The following is a 21,187-nucleotide window of genomic DNA, read 5'->3' as shown; positions in this document are numbered from 1 at the left end:
GGGTTAATTATTCTAATTTTCTGAAATACTGAGTTTTGGGTTTTTCTAGACTGTAATCCATAATCATCAACTTTAACAGAAATAAATGCTTGGAAAAGTTCACTCTGTATGTAATGACACTTTTTGAATTGAAATACTGAAAAAAAAATGTTGATATTCTAATTTATTGCAAACCACTGTATGTTGGTTTTACCTTTGCTGTGCACATACTGGTCTAGTGAAGATGAATGCTGATTGGCCAGGAGCCATACACATCCCTGTACACACTTTAGTGCATGCTCCTGTGCACTTCTGCAGCTGAGTTAGCCATCTAATCTAAGGCAAATGTTTATTTTATTTTTTAAAAGCCCACCCAGTGAAATGCAGAAACATGATCAGCATATTGGTGCACTAATTGGACCTCTAAGATATTAAAATCAAAACCAAGAGTTTATATAAGACAAGTATAAACTATATATTTGCGGGGTTTTTTTGTTGTTGTTTTTTTTACATGTCATGACAGATACACCTTATGTCAAATGCTCTGAAATTGGCAGGATGCAAATTACAACTGTAGACCTTGTACTAGGATTTTTTTTTTTTTGGGGGGGGGGGGGGCTTTCCCTATTGCTATATTTCAGAGCAAATATGACAAATTATAGAAATGTTTTCAGCATTGATTTTTTCTCTGCAAACATAATAAATTCAAATCTTCTATTTTTTAGTCTTTGAAAAGCAATGAAGCATCTTCCAAGATTGATGTCCAAAAACTTGATGTCCAAAAGCAGAGGTAATATACAATAGCTATGTAGCAACGGATTATTTTAGAATACCAGTACACATTGAGTAATTACCTTTGATAAATGAGTTTAAGGAGATTACTAATTGGTTGTCCTCTTGGGGCATTCATATTTCAATTATGTCAATTTGAAAGCTTAGTTCTAATAGTCGACATGAAATAATTACATTATAAGCTTTAAAAAATACTTGGATGGGATTTATCATTGCTTTTGCACTTTTTTTTCCTGATCTGTTTTTTTCTTGTCCAGTAGTAGAGATGAGTGAGCACCAAAAGACTAAAATGCTTGTAACTAGAGATGATCGAACATCGGAATTTTGCAGGTCCGATCTAACTCATAATTTCTTGAACCTGCAGGATTTGATTCCTGATGCCTTCCCGGCCCACGGGGAAGGAGGAGACAGCCTGGATACTGCCTGGAATTCTTGGATTCAGCCTAGGTAATAGGCTAAATCCCGGAATTCCAAGCGGTACTCTGTTTTTCACCTCGTTTCCCACGAACCGGGAAGGCATCGGGAATCAAATGCTTCAGGTTTGAGGAGGTTGGAGTTCGTTCGAACCTGCAAAATCCTGATGTTTGATCATCTCTACTTGTAACTCGAGCCATAAATTTTTCAATACTCAAGTGCTTGGTTTCAGTAATGAGCCCCTTTGAATCAATGGGAGACCCCCCCACTCGGCAGACCAAAGGGTAACTGGTCAATCTGAGAGTGACAGTCTGGCCTCCAGGGGGTTAATTTAACCCCCTGGGGGACAGACTGTGCTCTGTTTAGGGAGGGGGATTGGGATAATACCTACAATTGTGGGCTTGGCTCACATGTAAGTATAATCGTTAGTATAATTCCCCCCCCCCCCAAAAAAAAAAAAAAAAAAAGTACCAGGGTCTATCCCTTTTGCAACCTGGCTGTGCAAAAACTGGGAGGGGTGGGTGCACAGTTGATGGGCCACAGTCTTGGCCTCAGGAGGACAAAAGGGGATGCTATGCATCCTTACTTTACTTCCTGGGGCCCAGATTGTCTAGCCTGGCACCCAAGGGGGTAAGTGGGGATGCTTTTGCATACCCATTTTACTCCTTGGGGACCAGACTTTGCCAAATATGCTAATCTCAAGTTAAAATGCCTACCATAGTAAGCAAGGGCTTAATTCACTTAAACCCTTTCTTGCTGATGCCTACACAGTGCATTCAGCACAGTTAATGGAGCACAATCTGGCCGCAAGGAGGTTAAGTGGGAATGCATAGGATATCCACTGAACCTTCTGGGGGCCAGACTGTGAACAGCTATCTATACAGACGCTGCATACTTTAAGGAGCAGAAATAGTGGGTGTTCTGTTCCTACTTTGTGTGTGTGTGTGTGTGTGTGTTACCCCAGTACCCCTTTTCACAGGAGTACTGGGAAGAGCCAGGTATCAGTAGTCTCAGAGCATTAAAAAAAATGACGTTCCTCGACTGAATGGTGGGTTCTCTAAAAAATTGTGGCAGTGGGTACTGGGTTAATAATGTGTGGTTTAGTGTTATAATAAGTAATAAGAAAATAATAATGTGGGAATTAGCCATTTTACTGGTTAACACTAAGCCCTAATTTAGCAAATGATGCCGGAGCCCAAATAACCAACAGATTTTTCTCTTTACTAAAATGGTAGGTAAGAGGGTGTTGTTATTTAAATAATAGAAAAATTCAATTGTGTGTTGTCTTTTTTTTCTTTACGTTACTCTTAGTAGTGGAAACCGTCTGAGCCATCCATTACTAAGCTGGGCCTTAGTGTTAGCTGGTAAAATGACTAACACCAACCCTTATATTATTAACTGACTACCCATCCCACTTTCCGGATACTGGGTAAAGCCGCATACCTATAGTCCCGCAGCCACAAAAAAATTACACTCCTGGACTGGTTGGCAGCAGGCTGGTACTATTAGGTTGGGAAAGGCAATAAAAAAAGGGGAAAACACACAAAAAAAATAATAATAATTAAAACAAAAAGTGTCTAGGGTTCCCCTCTTTTTCTATATTTAGGCAGGTAAAAAATGAATAAATAAAAGTTGCAGCAGCCTAGTAGAACAAAGGTAGGAAGGTGCAATTGTTTTGGAGCACCCCAACGTCCAGGCTCCAGGCCTATTGGCCCTTCCCAGTACCTCTGTGGCAGTGGATACTGGGGTAATAATGTGGGGGTAAGTGCTAGCCATTTTACCGTGTCGTCTATTAAACAGCTTTCATTAAAGTACAGAAAAAAGATAACATACACAATTGATTTAAAAAGAAAATTAAATAAAAAGACCCCCAAAAACTTCTTTGACCATTTTATTATGGGAAGGGAAAAAAAAAAAAAAAAGCTGGTCATCGACATAGTCCACCAAATGCAAAATAGTCCACAGTCCAAAAAAAAAGTTTCAGAACACCAGCCATTTTGACAGATGTTTTGCTTTTTATTACAGTATGTGTACAGATAGCTACTCACAGTCTGGCACCAAAGGAGTTAACCCTTTGGGGTTTGGACTGTATCCAATATACTGTGCTAAGCACACCGTGCCTGCCCCAGTAAGGAAGGTTTTAAGTAACCTAACCCCTTCCTTACTAGGGTGGGCAGTGAGCTCAGCACAGCAAGAGGCCCAGTATGGCCCTTAGGAGGTTAAGTGGAGATGCTGTGTATCCTCTTTTAAGGTCCTAATGGAAGAATGAACAGTCTGGTCCCTGGGGGATTAGGTGAGAATGCAAAGCATCCCCACTTAATCCCCTAGGAGCCAAACTGATCTCTCACTGCACCCAAGTCAGATTGATCTTGCACTGCACCTTTCTGTGGTGGGCGCAGTGCGGGTTAGGGAGGGGGAATTTATATTAATTTATTCACTATCCGATGTCTTTACCAGACCCTGCACACTCAGCTTGGTGAGGGTTGGGCTCTATCTCCTGCAGTGTCCCCTCAGCTAATCAAACAACAAACTCAGTGTGCCAGGTCTGGAAAAACATCGGATGGTATGAAAATTGGACCCATCCCATAGTGTTTAGCTGAGTTCATGGGAAGTGGAGAGATTCAACTAGGCACTGGAAAGGGTGCATTTCTAGGGTAACTGAGTTTACCATATTTGCAAAGTGGAAAACTTGAGGCGATAAAACGTCTTGAAAGAAGAGTTTTGTTAAGTATGGTAGTCATTGGAAATATAACAGTAGCTTGGGCAAAACATTGTTTGAAAGTAGACCAGAGTGCTATCAAAAACTATGGGTCATTAAAGTGATAGTGTGGCGTTTAAAAATTATTCACTAAATAACACACATAACAAAGTTATACAACTTTGTAATGTGTGTTATGTAAGTGAATGGCCCTCTTCCCCGTGTCCCCCCACCCCCGGAAGTGTGGTGCAGTTTACTCACTCTATTACTGTCGACCAGTTATGCTCAGGCAATCGCGGCTGAGCAGCTGATGACGCGGCAGTGGGGGGCGGCATGAGGGACGGCTCGAGCGGTCCGGCTGGCCTCCCGAAGATGACATCATTTGACCCAAAATGGCGGCCGAGTCGACAGTAATCTGGTGAGTATACTGCACCACACTTCCGGGGGTGGGGGGACACGGGGGAAGGGGGCCATTCACTTACATAACACACATTACAAAGTTGTATAACTTTGTAATGTGTGTTATTTAGTGAATAATTTTTAAACGCCACACTACCCCTTTAAAGGGTTACTCCAGGAAAAATGAACTTTTCCCCTGTCTATAGGATAGGGGAAAAGTAGGAGATCGCGGGGTCCGATCTCTGTATATCGGGCGCCACTGGCTTTGTTATGATTAGATAGGGAAAAGTTCATTTTTCCAGGAATACACCTTAGGGGTACAAACCCACTTGCCGGATCCGCAGTGAGACTCACTGCAGATCTAGGCCCTATACTTTCAATGACAGACAAACACGCAGCAGGGATTTACATCTCTGCTGCGAGTTTGTCTGTAACCCGCCCCCTTAACCCCCTGGCCGCCGGAGCTGATACTTTACCTGATCAGGTGAAGTATATGCTCCAGCCAGCCGCCCGCAGCCCCGGCCGCCCGATCGCCCCCGGCAGCCCTGTTTGCTCACCTGCAGGTGTGTGTGGGGGGGGAATCGGGGCTGCAGGGGGGGGGCGATCAAGCGGGAAGGCGGCCGCACCTGCGAGAGGTGTTCAAGGGGCTGTGGGTGGCTGGCTTGAGCATTTACTTCACCTGATCAGGTAAAGTATCAGCTCTGGCGGCCGAGGGGTTAAGGGGGAGGGTTAAAAACTTGTAGCAGGGATGTACATCCCTGCTGCGTGCTTGTCTGTCATTGAAAGTATAAGGCCTAGATCCGCAGTGAGTCTTGCTGCAAAAACGCAGCAAGGAACTCACTGCAGATCCGGCAAGTGGGTTTATACCCTTAAGGTGCCTTCACACATACTAGATCCGCAGCGGATTTCACGCTGCGAATTTGCTGAAAAATCCGCTGCGGATCCAGTGTCATTCAACCCTATGACAATACATCCTGCTGCGAGTATGTAAATTAACCCCCTCGGTGGCTGGAGCATAACTTACAGTAACAGCGCACCCATCCTCTCACCCGCACAGACCAATGTTAGATCTTGTCTGCTGTCATGCAGTCTGAATCAAGCTCCCCTCCAGTGTGCTCAGCGCAGTGTTGCTGCCCGGCACGGCTCTCTCCTCCTAGCTAGCGGTTCTGTACGCTGCACACACCGCTCCAGCTTGTTTCAAAGGGTCCAGGCGTCTACACGTCCTACCCGAAGCAAGCTGGAGTGGTGTGTGCAGCATCCAGAGCTGCTAGCTAGGAGGAGAGAGCCATGCCCTGCAGCAGCACATCGTTGAGCACATCGGAGGGGAGCTTGATTCAGCCTGCATGATCTCACAGTGGTCTGAGTCGGCAGGAGGATGGCTGCGCTGTCACTGAAAGTTATGCTCCGGCCACCGATCCCATATGCTGTATCCTAGTTTTCCAGGTGGTCCTCCAGCTGTTTCCACCCACTGCATGGAGCCTGCAGACAGCAGGAATCAGTTGCCGAGAGTTCTGGTTCATATGAACTAGAAATCCGGCAGGTTCGCTCATCTCTAACTATTAGCCTTCAATTCAGTAGCATGCCACATAAGGCTACTTCTTGAAGAATCGTTACTTTTGTAACTTTATAGTCTGATTGGAGTTAATTGCAATCTGAAAACCCTCTTGTAAAATTTAGGATTACCCTGCACTTTTCCTCTAATAATCCCGCCTTTAGAGATGCAAGGTCAGTATGGTCCTGCTTATACTATTTTGTGGTAAAAAGTAATCAAAAAATGTTAAATACATTTAAAAGTAAGAGCAAAATGTCAAGTTCATAAAACATTTGTCTCAAAATGCTGGAGAACCTAAAAGCTGGAGTGAAAATTTATAGCGTGCCTCCCTAATTTCTTTACAATTTCTGTGAGTTCATTTTAGACTGAAAGACTGAGTTCTGTACGCTCATATAGCTTTTTCAATTTGTGAAATTAATTATTTTCTACTTGAACAGAGTCTATTAAAGATTAAATAAATACAGTTTTATATGTGAAAAACTCAGCAGAGAATATTGTCAAACAAAATAAAACTTTAATAACGGAAGTGTATTAAAGGAATTTGCATTCAGTATACAACCCCGGTTAAATAATAGGGTAATCACTAATCTCTTTCATTCACATTAATTTAAAAGTTTCTCAACAAAAAAGAAAAGTATCTTGACTTCAGCATTGATAACTGTGGTTTCGTTTACAGTTAGCTTGGGTGATTGTAAGATAAATTTGCTGTTATATAGCAAACCAATAATGGACACAGAAAGTAGAGGGGCTTGTACAAAATTTACCCATTGCAGTCAATCAACTTGAGAAGCCAGGAATAATTTCTATAATCATGTCCCTGAATTTTATATATATATATATATATATATATATATATATATATATATATTTTTTTTTTTTTTTTTTTTTTTTTCCTTTTTCTTCATATAGTTTTAAAACGTCAATTCTTTTTTCTTCTATGAGGAACTTCTTCATTTCTCTTAACCCTTAGAGGACTGGGCCAATTTCAATTTCGTTTTTTCCTCCTTGTGCTTAAAAGGCCATAGCAGTTGCATTTTTTTTTTTTACCTAGAAACCCACTTAAGCCCTTATTTTTTGCACCACTAATTTTACTTTCCAATGACAGGCTGAATTTTTTCATAAAGTATACTGCAAAAGCAGAAAAAAAATAAATGTGTGGTGAAATTGAAAAAAAAAAACACTTTTTTTTATTTGGAGGGTTTCTGTTTTTATGCCGTTTACCCTGGGGTAAAACTGACTTGTTATATATGTTTCTCAAGTCGTTACAATTACAACGATATTTAACATGTATAACTTTTCTTTTATCCGATGGCTTTTAAAAAATTCAAACCATTGTAAACAAATATATGGCCCTTAAAATCGCTCTTTTACCATGCTTAACCCCTTAAAGAGAACCAATCACCTAAAATTTACTATCCCTATTATCAAAGATTCTCTCTCCCTAAGTCTATCTATGAAGATACAGACTGCCTTTGCAGTCTGTATCTTATTCTTTACCTAATTCCTCTTCCTCTGTGCAGTAATGCTGGGCGCCGCCATCTTGATGACGTCACGCTGGAACGCACCGCTGGAACGCACGTGACGTCATCAAGATGGCGGCGGCCGGCATTAATGCACCGGAACAAAGGAGCAGGTAAAGTATAAGATACAGACTGCAAAGGCAGTCTGTATCTTTATGAAGTCTATTTATGAAGATACAGACTACATTTGCAGTCTGTATCTTATACTTTACCTGCTCCTTTGTTCCGGTGCAGTAATGCCGGCCGCCGCCATCTTGATGACGTCACGTGCGTTCCAGCGGTGCGTTCCAGCGTGACGTCATCAAGATGGCGGCGCCCGACATTACTGCACCGAAACAAAGGAGCAGGTAAAGTATAAGATACAGACTGCAAATGCAGTCTGTATCTTCATAAATAGACTTCAGAAAGATACAGACTGCCTTTACAGTCTGTATCTTATACTTTACCTGATCCTCTGGTCTGCTACAGCAAGGCCGGCGCCGCCATCTTGATTTTGCTTCTTGCGTTCCACCGCTGGAACGCAAAGTGACGTATTCAAGATGGCGGCGCGCGGCCTTCCTGCACCGAACAAGAGGATCAGGTAAAGTATAAGATACAGACTGCAAAGGCAGTCTGTATCTTAATAAATAGACAGAATGAAGATACAGACTGCCTTTGCAGTCTGTATCTTATACTTTACCTGATCCTCTGGTCCGCTACAGCAAGACCGGCGCCGCCATCTTGATTTAGTCTTTTGCGTTCCAGCGGTGGAACGCAAGTGACGTCATCAAGATGGCGGCGCCTGGCCTTGCCGCTTTGCATGACGGGAGCTTCCTGTCTCGCGCCGGCTCTTTTGAAAAGAGCCGGCGCGAGATAGGAAAGTAAAAAGTAAATATTTTAAAAACAAAGCAAAAAAAGTAATAAATTATATTTACAAATATTAATAAAATAAGTAAATACATCTAATTAGGGAAAAAAATTTTTTTTATTTCCATTGATGATTGGTTCTCTTTAAGGTCAAAGCCAATTTTCGTTTTTGCGCTTTTGCTTATTCCATTTTAAGTTTAAAAGTCAACATCGCTTGCATTTTTTCCCCTATAGACGTATATGAGCGCTTATTTTTTGCGAAACCAATTGTACTTTGTAATGACAGGCATTATTTTTCCATAACATATGCTGCGAAACCGGAAAAAAAATCATTTGCGCTGTCAAATTGAAAAAAAACTAATTTGTTTTGATTTCGGGGAGTTTTGCATTTACGCCGTTTGTCCCATGGTAAAACTGACTTGTTATGCATGTTCCTCAAGTCGTTACGATTACTATGATATATAACATGTATAACTTATATTGTATCAGATGGCTTGTAAAAAATTCAAACCGTTGTTAACAAATATACGTTCCTTAAAATCGCTCCATTCCCAGGCTTATAGCGCTTTTATCCTTTGGTCTATGTGGCTGTGTGAGGTGTCATTTTTTGCGCCATGATGCGTTCTTTCTATCGGTACCTTGATAGCGCATATACGACTTTTTGATCACTTTTTATTACATTTTTTCTGGATTTGATGCGACCAAAAATGCGCAATTTTGCACTTTGGAATTTTTTGGCGCTGACGCAGTTTACCGTGCAAGATCAGGAATGTGATTAATGAATAGTTCGGGCGATTACGTGTGCGGCGATACTAAATATGTTTATTTATTTGTTTATTTATTAATTTATATTTATAAAATGGGAAAAGGGGGGTGATTTGGACTTTTATTAGGGGAGGGGATTTTTTATTAATAAAAACACTTTTTAACTTTTTTTTTTTACATGGACTAGAAGCCCCCCTGGGGGGCTTGTATATTCATAGCACTGATCTCTCATAGAAATCAATGCTGTGTATATACACAGCAAAGATCCATCAGATCGGTCATAGATTGCTATGGCCTGCTGCAGGCCATAGCAATCTATTGCCGAGCCGGGATCAGCGTCATTCCGACGCTGAGGCCCGGCACGGGCAGAAGAACGGATCTCCCCCCCCCCCCCCCCGCGATCGCATCGCGGGGGGGAGATCCGACCCACTAGACACCAGGGATAGTGTGCATAAAGCACTTCAATGCAGCGGTTTGACAGCTGCATTGAAGTGCTTAATTAGCCGGCGCGGCAACGGGACCCGCGCCGGCTAACAGAGGCACTGCCCGGCTGCAAGTTTCATCCGGGATCAGCGCCGTTCAGAGCGGGGTCCCGGCGGGACCCCGCTCTGAACACCCCCCGCGGCACCATGACGTATCAGATACGTCATGGGTCGCTAAGGGGTTAAAGAGCTTTTAACCTTTGGTGTATGCGGCTGTGTGAGGTTTAATTTATTGCACCATGATGTGTACTTTCTATCGGTACCTTGATTGCGCATATGCAACGTTTTGATTGCTTTTTATTACAATTTTTCTGGATTTGATGAGACCAGAAATGCGCAATATTGCACTTTAGGATTTTTTTGTGCTTGCGCCGTTTACCGTGCGAGATCAGTAAAGTGATAAATTAATATTTTGGGCGATTACGCATGCGACAATAGCAAACATGTTTATTTATGTATTTTTATTTATAACATGGGAAAAGGGGGGTGATTAAAACGCACGGCCCCGCTCTGAACACCCCTAGGTACGGGTACGCCCAGGGTCGTCTAGGGGTTAAAGGGGTTGAACACTTTATAGTTAAATTGTACAGTATTAGTAAGTGTATTCACTGTATATACTGACTTCCTGTGACTTCCTCAAAGAGTTAAAATCAGACTCCCCTCCTCCAGGCTGTGGTGCCCTGCTCTGTGTGTGGTGTGTCTGTCCATAAGATGGCCGACATGGAGGTGACCATCCGTGGAGCATTGATATTACCATGTTCTGCTCCCAGTGTTCTCCAATGGCAAATACAGGCTTAGTGGAGGACACTAGGGGGTGGGGCATGGTCACATGCTCCTCCATGTCAGCCATCTTATGGTCAGAATCACCACAGAGCAGGGCAGCCCAGCCTGGAGGAGGGAAGTCTGATTTTAGCTCTATAAGGTACACAGAGAGCTGCTGTTAGTAAGTAATGTGAATACACTTACAAATACTGTATACTGACCAATACTACTATAAAGTGGCCAACCCCTTCTATGTAATACTATACTATGCCTTTGTAGTCAAGAAACCAGCGACTATTTTACAGTTTTTAAATGCAGCTGTCAACGCAATTGCTCAATTTGGCCTATTAATGGTCACTGTCTGCTGCTAAATGCAGTGAAAAGTATGCAACAGGCCAGGATCCCAAGTCTACTCCATACATGCTTAAAGGACAACTCTGGCGCTAAATAAAAAAACAAACACTAGCAATCATGTTTTTATTACTTACCCTCCTGAGTTGATCCCAATTTGAAACACACACACACACACACGTTCACAAATTTCCGATCTGTGTCTTTCTTCTTGACTTTTGGGTTCGGCTCCCAGCATTCTCCTCTTGTTCCAGTCGCGTCATCATCCAGCCCCTCTTTGAAACTCCTCTAATTTCCCATTCTCTCCTACACATCTGTCGACGTAGTAGAGGGTGGGACAGAATTTAGGCCATCCTCCCTCTTTCAATAAATTAGGTGATATCATCGACACAAGATAAAGGAAGAAGAAAGTGTGGTCATCAGTGATCAGGTAAGTATATAACTACCATACTTGGGGGAGGGGGCAGTTTCGGAAAGATATTGAATGATTTAAAAAAAATAATTAAAGCACATTAGAAGGTTATATAACTTTGTGATGTGTTTCAATTACCATATACAAGTGTTGTCCTTCAATGTCCCCATGGGCCGAGTTTCCGTGAAGTTAACTCCAATTGTTTGTTTACAGAGAAATCAAGTCACTGTTTGAAAAATGTTTGGAAAAAGGTGCTTGGATATACAGTAGTTACTGAGCGCTATTCTTTTTGTGAAAATAACCCCTAATGTTTATTCTTTTTAATGCCCATTTCAATTTTTCATTTTGATACTATTTTTTTATTATACCCATTCAAAAATAAACTTCTAATAACTTGAAAAACTATTCAAAGTGCAGAAATGATAGAATATCGGATTGTATTGGATATTCTTAAAGGAAAAGGGGGAACCTGGGGCCCTCCAGCTGTTTTTCAACTACAATTCCCATCATGCATGGACAAAGTTTTAGCTTTGGCTGTCCAGGAATGATGGAAATTGTAGTTTTGTAACAGTGGGAGGGCTCCAGGCTTCCCTTCCCTGGTGTAGAAGTATCCAATTTAAATACATGTTCTAACATTTTTGCACTTTAAACACATTTTCAAGTTATTAGAAGTTTTAATTTTGAATGAGTATTAGAATAAGAATAATAAAAAAAAATGGAAAAGTTCATATAGATCAATAATTATTTTAATAAATTTAAGTGACCGTGTAAATCTAAAATATATTTGCCAAAATATAAGGGATATACATAAAAATAGTGGGTTTCAAATGTTATAACTGAACTTCACTCTTGTCATCACTTTGAAGGGGAAACTAAGGCTACTTTTGTAATATAGATATATCCACGCAGACAGGATAATATTATTACATTTTTGTTGGTCTGCACGATAATGGTGATTTTTCCATTTTTACTTTTCTAATTAAAAGTCTACAAAAATATAATACAAATAAAAAAACCATCCTTTAAATGTGTCTTGCTTTCTTTTTAATAAACTAGGGAAGAGATGAAATCCCTGCAGGAAACGTTCACAAAGCAACTTAATGAGGCAACAGAAAAGGCTGAGAAGCAGCAGGCCACTGTAAGTGTTTGGATCATGTGACCCTCCAATTACCTTTTTCCAACCATTTTTCTTTCTCCTGTTTGTGATCTATGTGTTCGGTCGCTGTGCCTTTGTTGGGTGTAAAAGTAAAAGAGAAGAGAATCGAAGTGACATAAAAGCTTTTTTTTTTCTAATGTTCTGGCTTTGTGTGCAAAAGCTACGAACTACAATGTAATGGGGAATTTAACATTTATAGAAATTCTGGGCTACTTTATACAATAAACCCTCTTGCTCTCATTATCATCAAATGTTCTCAACACTTCACTTTTATCTCCTTTATGAGAGGCTTTAGCTTGGTCATCCATATAATATAACAATACACCCCCCTAATATAGTGAAAAATACATAAAATCCCCTTGGAATGAACTTCCCCTTTAGATCTTGTGGTGCCTACACCAAGAGAATAGTCATTTTGTGGGAGGAGGGTTGCTGATCTATTTTTTAGAAACCACTGGTGATCATGCAGCATGGTTAAAGAGGATTTTTTTATTCCAGGCAACATTTCCAAGTAGACTTTAAAGCCTGAAATCAGCCACAGACTTCATTAATAGAGATGAGCGAACCTCGAGCATGCTCGAGTTCATCCGAACCCGTTCTTTTGGCATTTGATTAGCGGGGGCTGCTGAAGTTGGATAAAGCTCTAAGTTTGTCTGGAAAACATGGATACAGCCAATGACTATATCCATGATTTCCACATAGCCTTAGGGCTTTATCCGAGTTCAGCAGCCACCGCTAATCAAATGCCGAACGTTCAGGTTTGGATGAACTCGAGCATGCTCGAGGTTCGCTCATCTCTATTCATTAACAATCTGTGCCTAATGTTTTAGTTTGTAGCTGGCTTCCATTGGTAGGCCTTGCCAGGAAAGGACCCTTATACAAGAACAGTATGATAGCTCCATAACTAAACCTTCACCTAGTAATTCATGCATTAGTAATTCTGGGCACATAAAAATATGTATCTAAACCCATGCCTATTGGGTATTTGCATAGTTTTTCATATTGCACCTATGGTATATTTTCATTTGTGTTTGGTAGGAGTTTTTAGACTTATTTGTAGAATTTAGTAAAACTACCTATGTTTGAACCATCTCTTAAATATGCTGTTTACATTTGTACTTAGATTAATGATTTTGGTGGATAGTCTATATTAAATTTGGAATATGCTGGATATATGCCATAAAATTATTTTTAAAATCTAAGGCCCAGATTTATTAACCTTATGTTAAATAAAAACACATAAAATTGCTCATAATAACCAATCACAGCTCAACACTGATTTTACCAGAGCTTTTAAAATTAAAGGTGACCTATGACTGGTTCCTATGGGGAAAATTTCACAAGTTTTTGTTGTACACAGATAATCTGATAACTCTGCATCTTTGTGGTTAAAGATTTTTACACCAGTTCTGCTACATATAGGCTTACTTTTTTGTCACCCTAAAATGTCTAGCTGACTTTGTAAATGTAACTTTAAGGCTATGGTCTCACAATGTCTTTTATATGTGAACAATGGCCATATTTTGATAAAGACAGATGTTTTTTAATGATAGTGATTAGAGATGAGTGAAGCGAATCTTGTGAATCAAGATTCGCTGTGAATCTAATTCCCTTCTTCTGCATGGCGAATTCAGCCATTTCTTTAAAGAAATTTGCAAAAGAATTCTGACTGGAGGGTCACTGGGCTGGAGAAAGGAATTAACCATAATCTCTAGCACCCATCCAATCAGCTGCAGACTCCTCTGTGATGTCAGCACCTCCCCTCACCTATATAAGTTTGTTAACAGAGGTGGCCAGTCAGCTGTGTGTGGAGGAGAGAACAGGATGGCAGCAGGCAGTTAGAGCAGAGCAAAGAGAGACTTACAGAGAGATTTAGGGACAGAAAAGAGAGGATAGGATAGGAGGGCTTGTTGTGGGTTATGTCAGCACCTCACCTTATATATAAGGTGATTAATTAACAGAGGTGGCCAGTCGGCTGTGTGTGGAAGGGAGAGCAAGATGGCAGCAGGCAGTTACAGCAGAGCAGGGAGAGACTAATGAGTGATATATAAATAAAGAGAGGACATGAATGGTGGAAATTGGATGAATGACTGGCTGATTGACATTTTTTAAATTGTAATTTTTAAATTTTTGACACTTTTACAACATACTTTAACAAATTTGCCCTTCTGTAATGGTCCCAGTATTGTAGCTACTATAATTTTGGCTCTTTTAATGAAATTCATAAAGATTTTCAAATGTCAACGAGCTTGCCGAAAAATTTTCAAAGCTCGCAAAACAAATTCCCGATTGCTTCACTCTTCTCTAAAAATGATCATGAAAGACATCAGTCTTTAACATAAGTGGGACATTGTGGGAATATGGACAACCTTTAGCCACAAACCTTGGTGTTTGAAAAGAAAAAATGTTGAGCATGACACATTTTAGTACACTTTATTGTGCACACATAATATTAATTTATAATCCTTGACAACCCCTGGAACTTTATAAGCTCCTTTATGAATCTTTATTACTAAAGTTAAAGATTTTGTAGGAAGTCTATAAATCTCTTATATTAGATACAAAAAACAAGAAAGAATAAACATAGTCTATATTAACGCATTACAAAATTTAGAGTGAATCTGTCAGCACCATTTGATGCTAAGAGCTGAAAACATTATTGGATAGCTGTTAGGGTATAAAACTGCAGGTGGAGTTAATGGTGGTTGCTACACTTATAAAATTGCCTAACGAAAGCCAGGAGTGCATTCAAAAGGAATGGGAAGTATAAAAATAGGACTCATGATTCTCCTTCCTGACAGATTCACCTCTGGCTATAGTTCACAAAACTGCACAAAAATCTTAAAACTACATTCTAAAGAACCTTACAAGAATTCAAAAAGCATGGATTTTTAGGATGTGTCTCCATATTTAAAAAGTTACAGATGTAGCCATGGTTGGGTATGTAAACCTGACAGAGATATGTGTTGTATTGGTAAATCCTACTGCCCCAAGATTCAAGATAATGCCAGTAATTGATGGGAAATGGTAGGTAATGTTAGGTTTGTGTAACACGTTCAGATAACTTATCTTGACTTCAGATAAGCAATAAAATAATGCAACAGGGATCAAGGGGAGGCTGGCTAGATCTCAAATGCCCATGTAGCCAGATCCTTCAGACATGTGTTATTATCTCCCATTCATTTATCCTTTACAAAGATAAGGGGACAGAGACTAATAGGTCTGCACAGTAGCTGTAGATACAAAATGGTAGGATTATTTGATATTTAACTATAGGTTTGACGCATGTTCTATTTAGGATGAATTCTAATGCAACAAAATGGAATGGCAATCTGTACATTACCTTTACACCTTTTTCCCCATTCCCATTGTACATATAAACCAGTAGCCTTTTATATGCTATAACTGTTAATATATTTTTGCTTTGTACATTTCTGTACACAGTCTAAAGATTTAATATTTAGCTTTGTGCCTATTATCCTTCGCATTTTGGACCCAGTTGTCAGCTACTTAAAGGTCAAGTTTCAGGCTCAGAAATGGTCATTTGGCTTTTTCTAAAATTAATAGATTGTATTTTTTTATTTCTGAAGTTGACAGATTATTGCTTTAGAGCTGGTAGAAATTTTTTAATTGACTGAATGTGTTGTTTTTTTCAGATAAACTTCCTAAAAACAGAAATGGAACGTAAAAGTAAAATGATCAGAGATCTACAGAATGAGGTACAGTAAATATATCTTACTGATTACTCAGCTTCTTTATCAGTGTCTGTCCTTTATATTTTTTATGTTTTGTTTTTTTTTTTCACATAAGACAGATACAGTCTTCTACAAGGATTGAAACATTTTATAAGAACAAAATGGCGAAAACTCAATCCAATACTGGGCAAAATCATGACACTGTTGTCTTGCACATTAGGGCCCTGGATTTGTAGCTGACTGAAGTTGTTCTCATCTCTAAAGTTCTACCAAATCCATAGTGGGTCATAATATCAGCAAGAACCTAATTAGATAAATAGTGTTGATGAATGCATTCATTTTATGGATTGGTGACATATGTTGTATATATGATGTATTTTGTGATATCTACAAAATTTTATAGATTTGTGCAAGAATTTTAAATGTCAATTTCTTGGTGATCCTTTAGGTAGTCATAATTAAAATCAAAATAGACATGGTAAGCATTCTTTGTTTCTATGGTTGTCTACTTTAGGTTTATTAGACTTGCGGGAGACTCCAGTGATGTAGCTTTAATGTCAGAGCAAAGGTGCAAAGACACCCTAGTGTGAGAAAATTACAATCTGATTCTAAGCCCCAGTGAATGTAGTGACTGATGCAGTGGCGGACTTATCACTTGTGCAGCCTGTTCAGCTGCACAGGGGCCCAGGCCAATAGGGGGGCCCACCAGGCTCAGACTCTAAAGTGTCAGCTCAGCATGGCACATGTATGTAGTCACTTAGTCACTGGATGCTGTGCCCAGTCTGGGCTCGTTCTTCTCTCTCCTCCTGCATGCTGCTGCTGCTGACACTTCCTCCCCCTCCTGTGCGCAATGTCCAGCATACATTGAGTGAGGAGGAGAGGACAGAGAGGATGTGATGACAGGGCTGGAGGAATCCTGCAAGGTTAAGGCTGCCAGGGACCAGACTGTGAAGAGGAGCAGCAACCACAGCAGCTCTGACAGTGAGTGATTATTGTTAATGTGTCTGTCAGGCTGCTGTAAGTTGTAAGGTAGAGGGTGGACTGTGCAAGAGAAAGCACATAGCCCCCCCATCCTCTGATGCTGATGTTTGATTGTAAGTTTATGACTTTTTTGCCAATAACTGTGCCCCCCTCCCCCTGCAGCACGGTTGTTTTTTTTCTTTCATCTCCCCCCTAAGCAGCCACATACAGTACATGTACCCTACCTGTGCAGCCATGTACAGTACATGTATCCCACCTGTGCCCCAACAGTGATCAAGGGCCTTTTTGTTCTATCCCCTATTAGTGCTGTTTTGCAGTCGCTTCCAGCTACCCATGATCAGTACTATTGGTGGGGCACAGGTACCCCAGTCCCACACTGGAGCTTGCACAGACTGCAGTACAGTTCTCTAGTGGGCCCTGGCATATGAGCTGTGCTGTAGGGCCCTCCTGAGAAACCAAGACACATGTACCAGATACGTGGGTGTACATATGTGTTGCCTTTGAGATAGTAAGGTGGAGAAACGAATAGGTTATGGGGGCCCAAACACATTTTTTACACAGGGGCCCTCTGCAGTCTGTGTCCTCCCCTGGACTGATGTTATTTATGATAACCTTTATACAGTGATGTTGCTTATGTTGGCACTGCTGCATATGTTATTGTGAGAAAGTAATAAAAGGATTGTAGAAAACAATGCAATATAGAATCCAGGATAAATACAACATCCATGTGTATACAAAATGAAACATATATAATGAAGGAACCATAATTCTAAATAATAAGTTCGGAGGTAATGATTCTCCAAGATTTAAGAACTTTCAAAAATATAAAGGAATATCTAATTAGGATGTCATTGCAAATCAGTATGTTCACACGTCAAAAATAGAGAAAAGGCAGCTGCTTTTGCAATTTAAAATAACGTCTGTTATTACCACAATTTAACTGGCTACAATACAATGCATTGAAGTCAATGGGAAAACGGATGTCCAATGCACACAATGTATTGAATAACGGACGTTATTGCTGAGTTATCGTCAAAATAATGATTGGAAGTTTTTTTTTTTTTGTTCACACACAGTTTTTCTTTTGTCACCGTTCTTTCTCCGTTTTTACTCTTAAATTCAATGGACTTTTCAATTAAGCCGCAGCCAAAGGCCAATTAGTAACCCCAAACTAGAATAATGTACCAACAACTGTCATTGCACTTAGTGGAGGCCAGGCTTTTAAACCGAGCTGAAAAAAACGTTGTGTGAACATAGCCAAAGCCAGGAACAGACTATAAACAGAGAACAGGTCATAAAGGAAAGACTGAGATTTCTCCTCTTTTCAAATCCATTACTGGCTTTGCCTTCAAAAATCTGTCAAATAAATCTTCTGTGTAAACACTCCATTAATTTTAAGTAAGCTTAACCTTTTAGATGACCAGCAAAACAAGACAATATCCAAGATAAATAGGTAGATGTAACATAATAAATTATTATTTTCTTATTTTATTTAAAAGGCGTACAGTAAAAGTTGACCTGTATTGTGATGAAATAACGCACTTCTTTTATCCATTTGGCATGTTTAACTGAATGCTTAAAAAAAAGGTGGTACACTTGGAAAATACATAGGCACATTTTAATAACCTATTTGGTTTCTATATTACGGCCATGGGACTATTCCTTCCAAATCCAAAAATATAAAAAAAATTCCTGTTCATTGTATTCCAGGAATTACATTTTCTCAAGAAGGACACCAGGCAGTGTTACAATGCAACTATAAACTTTTTAATGGTTGTGTTCATTGCACAATGCCAGCAGGTTAGCACAACCTCAAAAGGGGATACCCTATTATTTTTAGAATTATAGCTAAGTGTGTTTGTTCAACGGAGTTTACTGCTTTTAACATAGTCTACAGACTAATTAGGCTGGGTTCACACTACGTATATTTCAGTCAGTATTGTGGTCCTCATATTGCAACCAAAACCAGGAGTGGATTAAAAACACAGAAAGGATCTGTTCACACAATGTTGAAATTAAGTGGATGGCCGCCATTTAATGGCAAATATTTGCTGTTATTTTAAAACAACGGCTGTTGTATTGAAATAATGGCAGTTATTTACTGTTATATGGCGGCCATCCACTCAATTTCAACATTGTGTGGACAGAGCGTTTCTGTGTTTTCAATCCACTCCTGGTTTTGGTTGCAATACGAGGACCACAATACTGACTGAAATATACGTAGTGTGAACCCAGCCTTTAAAAGTTTACTAGTAAGGCTATGTTCAGACATTTTTTTCAGCTCTGTTTAAAATGATGTCCGTCATTTTGAGTCTAAAGTAACGGACGTCATTTAACTGTCTGGCCTTCCCTTGCAATGACTGGTGTTGGTACATTATTTTAGTTTGGAGTTACTAATTGACTTAATTGAATTAATTGAAAAGTCCATTGAATTTAATAGTAAAAATGAAGACAGAACGGTGACAAAAGAAAAACTGTGTGTGTGAACAACTAACTGCAAAAGACATCCAGAAATAATGATCATGTTCATTATTTTGACGTCCGGAGTAAAAACGTCTGTTATTCGATACATTGTGTGGATTGGACGTCTGTCTGTCTATTGACATAAGTGCATTGCCACAGCAGACAGTTAAATCGCGGCAATAATGGATGTTATTTTAAATTTCAAAATAGCCAAATACTGTGATTTCTGCAAACAAGATTTAAGATTTTCAACAGACTATTTTTCCCCCCTCAGGTCTTTTATCCAACTTGTAGACAGGTGCCTTCTTTCTCTTTCTCTTGAACTCTTTAGAGTATAACTGACTTTTACAATCAGTTGAATCTTCTAAAAAAGGTGTAAGATAATGTTTTATTCTGCTCATATTTGATTCAGGTGTTAGATCAGGGTCGACTTTGTGAAGCATTTACTTTTAAACATTCACTTTGTCAAGCATTCCGCATCACCAACAAAAATCTCAAAAACCTTTTTTAATATCAAAGTTCAAAGACTTTTATCCCTTTTTGTCCATAATTTTTGTTCCTATAAAACCAAAAATGTACTACAGCGTAATGACATACTAATACTAATACAGCGTAATACTTATTGATTTTTCTTTCAACTATTAGAAATGACAACGTATTTATTGTTAACAGTTAAGTGGTTTTTATATTGGATATTTTTTTTTCTCAAAAAGCAACTTTAATCTGTACATTTGTTTCTTTGTTGTACAAGGATCTTCCTGCTCAGCCAATCACGAGGTGAGGCAGTGCTGTGGGCACTGATTGGCTTAGTGGGAACGTACTTTTGCAACACAAACACAAAGGAAGTGTAATACAACAGGTGACCGACACAGTGTTTTTGTTTTGTTTATTTACCTGCATCCTGAGGCTGGGTTCACACTATATTTTTGAAATTAGTTTTTTCATCCCTTTTTTTTTTTTTTTTTTTTTTTACAAAAAACAAGAAAAAAATAGATGCATCTGTGTGCATCCAATTTGAACTGTTTTTCCATTGACTTCCATTACATAAAAAAGGTCAAAACCAATTTATTTTTTTGACGTACACAAAAACGTAGCCAACCTCATTTTGTGTCTGTAAAAAAAAAAAAAAAAAAAAAAAGATTTATTTTGATCCATTTTCTTTTATAATGGAAGTCAATGCAAAAACAATGCAAATGCTTCTTTTTTTATCCGTTTTTTCCCATCTGTTTTGAAAAAACATAGTGTGAACCCAACCTAAGCAAATAGAAACATATGTCTCCTGAATACCCCTTTATATATAGTGATAGGCTGTGTTCACACAACATTTTTTAATCTCTGTTTAAAATTACGTCCATCATTTTGAGTCTAAAATAACGGACATTATTTAGCAGCCTGACCTCCCCTTAGTGCACTGACAAGTGTTTGTACATTATTCTAGTTTGGGGTTACTAATTGGACTTTTAATGTGGCTGAACTAAAAAGTCCATTGAATTTAATAGTAAAAACGAAGACAGAACGGTGACAAAAGGAAAACTGTGTGTGAACTACAAATTAAAAACGTCCGCTGTTTGCAAAAGACGTCTGAAAATAATGATCATGTATGTTCATTATTTTGACGCCCGCGGCAAAAACGTCCGTTATTTAATATGCTGTGCACATTGGACGTCCGTTTTCCCATTGACTTCAGTGCATTGCATTGCAGTCAGTTAAATCTCGTCAAAAACTGACATTATTTTAAATATGAAAATCGGCCACCTTTTTAATATTTTTGACGTTGTGTGAACATAGCCATATACTTGTATTTGATTTATTATTTTTTTTTCCCATCAGATTGTTATCTGATCTCAAATATGTGATTTTTGTATTTGTGATTTGCCCAAATATCATAATGACATGTTAGAACTATGGGGTATGGATACA

At 39.3% G+C, this 21,187-nt stretch overlaps 1 protein-coding gene across 1 annotated transcript in view; it reads left to right on the top strand.

The window, feature by feature from the left end:
• Positions 1-704: 704 nt before the first annotated feature.
• Positions 705-21,187, top strand: part of LOC138789625 (leucine zipper protein 2-like) — a 198,855-nt gene continuing 178,372 nt past the window's right edge. Inside the window, exons 1-3 of the mRNA XM_069968364.1 lie at positions 705-769; positions 12,029-12,110; positions 15,785-15,847. Coding sequence (XP_069824465.1) covers positions 12,036-12,110; positions 15,785-15,847 — 138 coding nt within the window. The 5' untranslated portion in view covers positions 705-769; positions 12,029-12,035. The remainder of the gene's footprint in view (positions 770-12,028; positions 12,111-15,784; positions 15,848-21,187) is intronic.

This window comes from Dendropsophus ebraccatus, chromosome 4, assembly GCF_027789765.1.
Source record: "Dendropsophus ebraccatus isolate aDenEbr1 chromosome 4, aDenEbr1.pat, whole genome shotgun sequence".
In the NCBI taxonomy this organism is placed as follows: domain Eukaryota; kingdom Metazoa; phylum Chordata; class Amphibia; order Anura; family Hylidae; genus Dendropsophus; species Dendropsophus ebraccatus.
The sequence above is the reverse complement of the archived record's forward strand: the minus strand, read 5'-3'. Positions and strand labels throughout refer to the sequence as shown.